Source organism: Opisthorchis viverrini (assembly GCF_000715545.1).
Source record: "Opisthorchis viverrini unplaced genomic scaffold opera_v5_132, whole genome shotgun sequence".
Classification (NCBI taxonomy): domain Eukaryota; kingdom Metazoa; phylum Platyhelminthes; class Trematoda; order Opisthorchiida; family Opisthorchiidae; genus Opisthorchis; species Opisthorchis viverrini.
The window spans coordinates 575,207-586,126 of record NW_008751789.1 but is presented as its reverse complement, the minus strand read 5'-3'; the positions used below and the strand labels follow the sequence as shown (position 1 = coordinate 586,126).

General features: G+C 46.1%; 1 protein-coding gene across 1 annotated transcript; it reads left to right on the top strand.

The window, feature by feature from the left end:
- Positions 1 to 522: 522 nt before the first annotated feature.
- On the top strand, positions 523 to 10,431 carry T265_06419 (hypothetical protein; the record flags this gene model as incomplete). Its single annotated transcript, XM_009171677.1, has 5 exons — positions 523 to 679; positions 859 to 1,097; positions 3,420 to 3,546; positions 7,661 to 7,998; positions 9,751 to 10,431. The coding sequence occupies 5 exons, from the start codon at positions 523 to 525 to the stop codon at positions 10,189 to 10,191; spliced, it is 1,302 nt and encodes a 433-aa protein (XP_009169941.1).
- Between the last annotated feature and the right edge of the window lie 489 nt (positions 10,432 to 10,920).

Below are 10,920 nucleotides of genomic sequence, written 5' to 3'. Positions count from 1 at the left end.
CAGGCATCGTGATGGTTGCTGGAGATTCAAATGCACAAATGGGCAGGTTAGTATATCTGAGACTCAATTAGGAGGTCGACGTGGACGTAGGGACAATGGTGAATGATTGCTTGAGTTGTACGCTGATCACAGGCTGTTTTCATGCAGTACCGAATTCCGAAATAGCCGAAGTCGTCTGGTCACCTGGTGTCTTCCAACGGCATGCCGGCCACAAACTCGAGCTCATTGCCATCAATAACTGACTGCCGGTCGTTCTGGAGCGCATTTGTGGATTCTGACCACGCATTCGTCCGGAGTCGCTTCTTCCTACGCTCCCCTAGTCCTCGTAAGATGCAACTGAAAGACTGGCAGATCCGGATGTTAGACGAACTTACCAGAATCGTCTTCTAGTCTCCTTCACATGATCCACCATCATATGTGAACGAATACTGGGACGAGATTGCCACCTGTCGCAGTGCTGGAAATCTTTCCTGTGGCACGGCTGAACCAGACGCATGCAACCACTGGATATCAGACCGAACGATGGCATTGCTTGAATCTTACAGAAATGTCCCAGCCGACCCCGAACATAAATTGAGGCGACGAATTATCAGGCGTCAAGTGAAGGTGAGCATGCGAGCCGACCGTGAATTATGGTGGACACAGAAAGCCAAAGAAATTGAAGAGGCCCAGAAAGCCGGTAATGCCCGAGGGTTATTTGAGTTGATCTGTGCGACCGATCCCCGGAAGTCACCTGTTAGCGAAGCCATTAAGCATCAGAATGGAACGCCCATCTTGAATAAAGAACGCCTCGACTGGTGGGCTGAATACTTCTAACAACTGTTGTGGCCACCACTGGCACTCATCGAGAGCCCACAGGTGAAGCACAATCCTGGGCGGTGAACGTGGAACCACCTACGGTCTCAGAGGTCTACAACTTGATATGTTCTCACAAGCACTACCGAGCTCCTGGTCCAGATAATCGCCCACCTCCATTGTTCAAAGACGGGAGTGAAGTCTGGAATCAGTGCTTGTCTGATCTTTTGGCTTGCCTTAGGGAAAAGGAGTCTGTTCCAGACAACTGGGAAGAGTCGGCGATAGTGCCCATTTTCAGAAAAGTGGCTCTTAGAGAGTGTAGTAACCACAGGGGGATCAGCTTGACCCCTGTCTTAACGAGACTTGGCGTCAGTTGTGCTTCGTCGCCTTGTGGTGGCTCGTGAAAACTTACTCAAGAAGAGCAAGCGGGATTCCGGCCTGGTAGGGATTGCGTTGACCGGATCTTCACACTTCATCAGGTGCTAGAACAACGCCATACGTACAAGCGACTCACACTTCTAGTGTTCCTGGATTTCCAATGCACATTTGACTCGGTTGACCGGTCTGTTCTGCTTGACACGTTTACCCACCCAGGAATGCGCCGGAAGTTTGTAAACATAATACGTTCTTTGTATTCTCAGACTTCCGGACGTGTGAGAGTATACGGGGGGCTCTCCAAAAGCTTCCGTACACAAAGCAGCGTCCGTCAGGGATGCCTACTCTCTCCATTTCTTTTTAGCTCCGTGATCGATGGGATAATGAGACGAACGCTGGAAGGATTCCCAAACCATGGTGTTCAAATAGCCTGTGAAGAAAAACTTGGTATCATTCTCATCTGGGAAGAGGAGAAGGCGCAGGTGTTTTGGATGGACTGACCAGTCATCCCGTCCTTTGGTGTGCACTTTGCACCCACAAAGTGTAAGGTCGTGTGGTGGATGCGCAGTCACTGAACACGCCACTTACAATCCAGGGAAAGGTACTGGAAGTTGTGGAGCGTTCCATCTATCTTGATTGTAGTGTGACAGATGAGGTGAATACACGAATCTGCAAGGCTCGGGCCGCGTTTGCTAATTTGAGACACCTATGGCGTCAGAATGGTTTATCCCTGAATCTCAAGGGACATGTGTATCAATCTGCAGTTCGGGCTGTTTTGTTGTACGGCTGTGGGATGTTCGAGCAGAGGAACTGAGACGTTTTCAGGTGTTCGACAACCGTTGTCTCATAACCTGAGCTTGTGTGGGTTGGTGTTTGCAACGGGTAATTCCATTGATGAGTGTGACCAGAAGCTGCATTGGTTGGGACATGTGATGCCTATGCTTAACCATCATTTGCCGAAGAGTGCTGTTCTCCATGCCCAGCTCAGAGTGGCGTAAGCAGAGAGGTGGCGAACCCTTGACTTGGCAGCGGGGTATGAAGGATATTACGAAATGCTTGGGCGCTGTCGGTGCTATTTGCCCTCCAGGATGGGGACCGCGTAATCTCCACTGCGCTTGGTTGGAGACACTATAAGATATAGCTGCCAACCGATGTCGGTTGTTGTCAGTTTCTATCCAGATTGCCTGAGTGACTGTCTGGAGGTGTAGGCATCTTGGACTGATTGTAGTAAGCTAGTACTAAGTCCCTCCCCCGTCCACCTTTGTTTTTTTCTGTACAATAAGACTCATCCTGGTTGTACGGCATTAAGGCATCGGTGTTGAACACTGATGTCGTGCCGTCGACAGGGACGATGATGATGATGATGATTAGGTGGAGGCTTGCACTGGACTGTAGTTTCGCTCTTCTGTGAGCTCATCGGCAGTACGTATCGCAGGATACTTACTAGGTAGTCGTTTGAATCATGAAACAAACCGACCACATCAAGCATGAACACGTTTGCCTGTTCGAGTCTGATAATTCAGATGTGTCCAACGTGCACACATGTGGCAGTGATACCGCGCTTGCCTCGCATCTTTCATATCCGGAGTGGAAACCCGAACGCAGTCAAGGATATGCAGTGCTGACGAGCTCTAAGAGGCTCGAGACTGGGTTGGTGTAGACTCACCAGGATAGCTAGTCCAGACAGTGACAGGACCGTTAAAACAAATTTGATATGAACGTGAATTCTATGCATTCCGCAACCACCTGCAGGTAAACTCCACTTAATTGGCAACCTGACACGTGCTTTATGTTGTCCATATGGAAAGACTGCTGTCACCGCAATTAACGCTTGTTTATCAGTTCATCCTTGTTCAGTCATCATCATCATCATTGTCCGCTGTAAGAACCAAGTACTCGTCGTACACTGGTTGTAGCTGCCGCAGTTTCGTTCACCGATGGTGAACTTTGCTTAAACGGGTTATCATCGACGACACTTCGGGTGGCCGTAGCGTGAGAACTGGTTCACGGGACATTTAGTGGTACCCGTTGAGGTTAATGTTTTCAAGCCTGGTTGTAGTGCCGCAGTTTCGTTCACCGATGGTGAACTTTGCTTAAACGGGTTATCATCGACGACACTTCGGGTGGCCGTAGCGTGAGAACTGGTTCACGGGACATTTAGTGGTACCCGTTGAGGTTAATGTTTTCAAGCCTAGAGGCACCCATGGGAATAGTTGTTGGCTATGCTCTGTTGCGCTCTTTGGTTTCAGCGGACCGGGAAACGTCCAGGTCCATTCGCTGTCAAGTTTTCTGGAGTACATGTTGGCTTCAATATATTCAACCCATCTTTTTTATCCGTAATTTCCGACCGAAGTCTAAGGTCAATAATGAAACTCCGTAAGTTTTTCCTCTCTTTCTATTTCATGATATATATATCATGCTTTCCTGTTTGGCTGTTTTGGCTCGTTACGTCGATCTGTTGTGGCTTTCTCAAGCTGCACTGCCTGTGGTTTGGTTCACCCATTCGCTCTAAATATTCCCTGGTATTCTGCTTAGGCCGGTCATTTTGTCAATTCACTGCAAGTTTTCACAGACGATGGGCAAATTGTAGTCCGGTTTTGTTGGGAACATCAAAATTACATGGGTTCATTTATTGAACTGAAAAAAAAATCATCTACGAGCCTGTGGGTGAGACAGTAGTTTGTCTGGTGGGCATTCGTTTGGATAAGGCTGTAAGCTGGTCCAAGTGATCAGAGCCTGTGTCTTATGTTTAACTTAATATCTATATTTTCAGTGCGTATTGCATCTTATTGATACTGTCATATATGCCTCCAATATACATACTGCAAATTGACGGACATGAATGCATAAGGGTATTGCTGACCTGCAGTGAAGCATCAGTGTTGAACACTGATGTCATGCTGTCGATGATGATGACGATGATGACCTGCTTCTATCATCTATACTTGTATTTTGCATAAGTTTAGCGTAGACCTCGTGGTTGGTACCCTACTTCAGTTTGTTGAGGCAAAATCGCGTGGAGAGATGCCTGATTTCTTGGACTTCACGATCTGTAGTGGTTCGCGTGCTGCAGGCATTGCAATACTCCTGTGTATCGTAGTCATTTTCCATTCAAAAGCTCAATCGGGTGTGGATTGGAAGGACAAAGGCAAACGCCTGCTACAGTTATATGCTGATTACAGACTATTTCTATGCAGTACTGACTTGCGAAGCAACTAAGGCTGCTAGGTTACATGGTGGTCGCCGCGTGTTAGCCATCCTCTGACGTAGACAGACGATGTAGTCGTTGGCCATAAGTGGCGTAGGTCACTTACTGATTGCTACTTGTTCTGGAACACCCATGTGTATTCGGATCGCGCGCTTGTCCGTTACTGCTTTCTGTTCAGTTCTCCAGTTGTTTGGTCGCAGTTACCGAATACCCTCAGAGTTATCCTTGGATCTGAAAGTTTGGAAATACAGATCGTTTTAAGTAGCTTACAAAATCGGATCGTTTAGCTGTAGCATCTTTTCGGTGCCTAGCTGCCATGCCATCCGAAGGAAGCACGAGGGCTGAGATACTGCCAGGTTGCCGAAGCTTAGGCAGAGGAGGTCGAGACGCAGAGGTCGGATTTGAACCACAGACCTTCCGATTAGTAAATTCGCGCTCTAACCACAGCCATCTCGCCCCCTGAGCTTAAATGGTTCTGTGACAAGGCATGAAAGCTACTACTAGTCAACTCAGTCGAGTTGGTAACTGTCGTCCCCTCGGATGGGGACGTCGGGACGAAAGATATTGAGGTTGAGTTCGTAGAATTTGTGCTCACCACTCTTATTCGAGCAGCTTTCCTCCCTTTCTTTACTCCGATTTCCATGAACTGAATGTGTTCTCCCCGCAAAATGAGTCATCAGTGTCTCTTCACTGAGATATCTATTTGATGAATTGACGATGTGGGTTGTTAAATTTTGTAGCCGTATATTTGAATTCCCACGAGTGGATGTTCAGATTCCTATATGGGGTTAGTTGTTGCATAGAGGTTTGAATAACAGTCTCCTAATCCTCGGCGTTCGATTTTGGAGCATGTTCGCTAACATGATCGTTAGAAGTTAGGCTTTGATAGCATTGGGCCGAACTCCTGATTTGCTGTTTGGCCTTCGAACTTAAATATTTGGCAGCAAAACCCAGTCATTCTGTATGAGTCTGTTCGTCCTGGTAGTATCGTGGTTCACGTATAGTCATGAATTTCACGATCACAGTTAACCTTATACAAGGTCGGTTATCGTGTGACATCAGTCAGGTTGCCGTATTCATCATGGCCAGTAAGGTGGAATGGGCTAATTCTGATGCCTCTCTTTTACATGTTTGTATGTCCCACCTCACCACATATAATTGAAAGTGATTTGTTTTTAGATGAATAAATAAAAATGACGTACTACACTTTTCTTAGATGCAACATCTGTGCACTTTTTGACCACCATAACTTCTGGTTCCGTGAGCTAAGTTTCCGGACCCCGGTTCGCAGTTTTTTGACTGAATGTAACTTCCACACCTTGAAACAAGCTCGATGGCAGGCCATATTTCCCTAGTCTGTGTGGAGTGTTAGGGCGCTGACACACGACCCTGATTCTCCATAGCTCCAAGAGTGTATCTGGGTCTGTTGACGGACACGCTTCTTTAACCACATTTGTGCATCAAACCCTACCGCAAAGGATCATGGAAGTCAGAAAGATATACCTTTGAATCGCAAAGGTCGTGTGCAGATGTCCAAAGTTAGTGTTGTATTGTTCTATGGTTGCGTGACGCGGGCACTGTGAATGTGAGTTGTCTTTGACCGGCTATTTGGTGGGGCATCTGTTGCTCCCCTTATGGAACGTAACAGTCACTGCTGGCCATGTGTTACACATACCGAGTTATTGTTTACACAGAAGGGTGCCGTTCCCACGCCAACTTCGGAGTTACGCAACGTAATAGGTGGGCAGAAGAAAGCAAATAATTATGAAAGATATCTGCCTTCCAGGAAAGGATTCCCGTTATCCTATCTGTGATGGACTAGAAGCGTAGCAAGTAATGACCTCCAGTCGATGTTGGAGTTTTTGCCCTTAGTTGCCATCTGGACGCTTGAAGGCGTGGACATCCCGGATATCCCTGGTGGTCTAGTTCCAGGTCACCTTCCCATTCCTATTTATCATTTTGTTCATTCTGGTACTTAATTTAAGCAAAATTGTATGACTTCGGATAGTTGAGCCACAATTCCTTTAAGCTGTTGATGATAGCATTTTCACGTGACCCTAGACCAAATGGACAGTACATTTCACGTGATAGGAGCCGTTCTACCAAGTTCTCATAAATGACGTTTATTCGTCGTATTTATTCTGAAGTCTGTCACGGGTGCGTTGATGTAGATGATCTCTTTCACCCGAGCTAGTAGTCTTACATCCTCTAGGATCCTAACTGTTTCTTGAAGAATTTAACATGCTTTGTGGAGATTATTTTTGCATGTGTACACGAAGGGACATTGTCACACTGGAAGCTTGACATAACACAGCTTCATCTACACCGGAATAAAACTCACTCTTCTAGTTTCGGGACTTTCATTCTCCTTCCGCAACGTGTTACGGAAAAACCTGGAGTAGAAAATGATGTAATCCGTGAGCACTTGAGCAAACACTGTGCTCTGCATTTGGTATGTCTGGTTGTACGGCAGTGGAGCATCGGTATTGGATACTGTCATGCTGTCGATGATGATTTTTCGTACTATCAGACCAGTGCTTCTTCACCAGATTAGTCGTCCTCAAATTCGTAAACCTATGTGATCCGCCTTTATCCCGGCATAGTTAATTTGTTGACCAACGATTTATCTCAATCACTCTGTCTGCAGCATAAAGTACGGAGAATGTTTTCTCTCACTTAACCACTAACCTTAGAGTGCGCTTTGTATCACCAAAACACAGTTCTGTCCCAGTGCTAAATGGATGCACTATACAACCTAGCTACTGCGAACCGGGCTTCGGAGTTGCTTATAAAGTTCACCAATCTAAGTTGTTGAATCACTGCTGTCGCCAGATTCCGTGAGGCCTGTTCGGTCTTTTTCCAGCGTATTCGTTTATGGAGGCGGTTTGACAGTAGCCCAGTGGCGTCGCCTTGCGGCCTGTTTTGTTGTGTTCGATTAGTCTGCCTGACGAGGAGACAAAAGATTACTAATCGCTTCTGACCTTCGGTGTTTATGCAGCCTTGTACGCGTGTAGTAGGAGTACGGCGATCATGAATTTTGTTGGCTAGAGACTGCTCACACGGTTGGCAGCTCAAAAATGGAACAGAAAGTCCCAGCGTTTACAACCCGTTGTTGCACAACTACCTATTCGAACAACTGGTCTGTGTGCTGTTCAGCCTTTACCAACTTCATGTGTTAGTCGTCCGGGCAACCAATTCACTCAGCATTTGACGACCCATTGTTCAAACTACGGTATCACTAGACAATGCATAACATTTAATATTTTTTCCCCGTTTTTCAAGGTTGCCTGCTCACTATCGGCAAACGGTATATGACAAACGCTGCCCCAAGCCCGAAGCAAGCGACTGATTTGCTCAGTTTGAATCCATTGGATTCGCCCGATTACTTCAGTTTGAGAGATCTAGTAACCACTCGAGAACTGTTTCATGCTCGGGCGCATCTTGGTCATCGATCAGTTTTGCGAAACGAGTACATGATTCCTTACATTTATGGCTGCCGACAGGGTGTCGACATTCTGGACCTCGATCAAACAGGGCCTCTGTTGTTTGACGCGTTGAATTTTACGGCGCACATTGCCTATCGCAAAGGAATTATTCTTTTCATTAGTGACAACCAACAGGTAAGAGTGTTCTATAGTGTCGAAGGGCTTGTTTTGTGGTTTGGTATCATGTCTGCTGTTCGGATTGCGTTTACAGTTCGATGTAATAAAATCTGTAATGCGCGTCACTTTTCAGAAAAGCACCAAGTTGATCTCAGATCACATAGATTTTGCGGCATTCCTGACAATGCATTTGTGCGACTTACTCTTGCTAGGGACACTCAATTTACGGTGTATCTCGGGTGTATAGTTCGAGTTTTTATGTATGACTTGTTCGTTTTTCTGGGTGTTTGATTGTTCTTTTTTGCCTGAGGAATTCAGCTCAAATGTTACCCATTTCGCTAGGCGGCACTCGTAGCTACTTACAGCTGTTCATGCACCAGGACTCGTTTGGTCTTCAATTGCCTGTTCCTTCTGTACAGTCCATACGGCAACTGATGAGTGTATTTCATCAATACTGTACAATGCGGGATTCAAGTACAGCATACAAGTAGTGACAACTCGGATACTACGCCTCTTAAAGGGCCGAGACCATAGGTGGACTGTCAGAGCTTTCAGTGGCATATCCCGATCACTTCGTTTCGTCTCGACTTTTGGGAAGTGAAGCTCTTGTTCATCAAGTAGAGTGAACACGCAGGTTTCTGGATCATGTACTGGTCGCACCTCAAGAGTGTCGAGTGGTGTCATTGTTTTGAATCTTCATATTGACTGTGTTTAGTCGAAGATTTGCTAGTCACTGTTGAATGGATGGCGAAATTCGAGATTACTGAACCTGTACAGTCTGATGTGGAACTAGGAAAGGAACTGATTTCCGCACATTAACTTGGAATTCCGCTAACTACGTCTGTTGCGATTTGTTTGCATTGATTATGTGACTTGCAGTGACATACAGTACCCGTTTTACCTTGTTTCTCTCCATATTATGAAGTCCGCATTTTTATCTCCGTAATTCAAGTAAATGCCACAAAGTGTGAATGTGGAGCAAATGTTCGTCAAGAGAAGACGACCTTACCGTGGGGAGCTATGCTGGGGAGTACATGTGTGACACTCACATAGCCTCATACTAGATTGGTCATTGGGTAGAGGTCCGACTACCTGGTCCTTTAGAGTGAGAGTTGGGACACGTGTGGCGATTCGCTCCCTAATAATATAGGCCGTTCTGACAGCCTTATGCCGACTACGGCTGCCTTGCGATCAGGCTTTTGAGCCAATGTGTTTCTATGTATCTCTCGGGTCCAGCATGTTACCCTAGTATGTGTGAACCACGGATATCCAAGAGTGATGCCTATTTGTCACATTCCTTTGAGACGAAGTAGGGCATTCCATCCCAGTCGCGCACGAAAGCTTTCGAAGAACGCCGGGATGTGAATGAGACTTCTCTAAGGTAGTCCAGAGATCATGCGAAACGTTGCTCAGTGACACCGCGCCGAATGAGGTACTCAGTTATGATTACAGTCATGGAGCGATTGACCGAATTCGACAGACCGCGTCAGTAGCAGAGTATTTTCGTGTCGTATCATAATCATTACTGGTGTACAACCACTTCAATTTATTAGAATAATGAATGGTAGAAAAAGACCTGTGACAGTGATTGTTTCCGAAAGATGGGGTTGCATTTGTGGATTCGTTTACGGTGATTTGGAAGGTGGAATAGAACAGCGGGATTTTCGAGTAGGAGATAGAGCTCACGCACAGTTTATAAAATTTTTAAAGCATATGGACTGGATATAGCCAGTAATTCATACCGAGTGTACTTTTTGCTGTTTATTTTAGACGCTCCCCTTAGTGGAACGGACTGCACGTAACGTCGGAGAATTTTCCTGCTGTCGCAAATGGTACACTGGTGTGTTTACGGACACAAAGAATTTTTTCCGCGGTGCTGTGAGGCTCCCAGACTTGGTTATCTTTCTGTCCACGCTCACTACTTTAGCGCAACCACACATGGCCGTTCGCGATGCAGCAAAATTGCTTATACCCTCCGTAGGAATAGTGGACACAAACGCTGATCCCCGTTTGATCACTTATCCAATTCCTGCGAACGACGATAGCCCAGTGACAACTCGACTCTTTTGTGCTCTGTTCGGTGAGGCAATTGTTAGAGGGAAACGTCGTGCTGCTCGAGATGCAATGGTACAAAATTTGGCCGATGATCGTACATCCACCACCGAACCGCTCTTACCGTCAGCTAACAGTGTATCAGATGAACTCGTATGACCCTGCATTGTCCCCACCCTTGCATTTGGCGCCCTGCTGTACATAATTTGGCCCCGGATTGATAGTTTTTCATTCAATCTCTCTGGCGTCCCTTTCTATAAAAATGAACAAATATAGTTTAGAGAAAAAAACACTAAATAAATTGGTCTTCCAGCCCGGTTTCTTAGTACTTAACCGAGGATCTCCCGATCTCGGGATGTTTTGGCAGATAATCAACTTAATTTTTCAGCTAATTTCGAACAAACAGTTACGAATTTGGGTCCAAATAAAACATAAGGTTGACGGAAACTCGGGAACTGCGCCTACCTGATGAGCCCCAAGAAGGACGAAACCGGTCGTGGGCTGTCGAAGAGTTCTCAGCAGCCTTGTGAGTAGTTTCCTTTATGAAAACAGTTACCATGTTTTACTTGGAAGGTGACAACAGCATAATTGATCGTACAGTCTTCTATCGAGTTTAATTAGGGCTTCGTTTAAGTACGCTATTACGGGGTAAGCTCCGTCACGAAGAGACTGGACCTTAGTGACAACAGTTGATCGTACAGTCTTCTATCGAGTTTAATTAGGGCTTCGTTTAAGTACGCTATTACGGGGTAAGCTCCGTCACGAAGAGAAGAGACCTTATCGTGGTGTGGCGGTTTGTGTACCTCGGCGACCCATTGAGCTATACTGGAGGGTGTCCGCGCGACACTCACAGAGTCTCTCATACCAGGTTGGTCAGTGGTTAGAGGT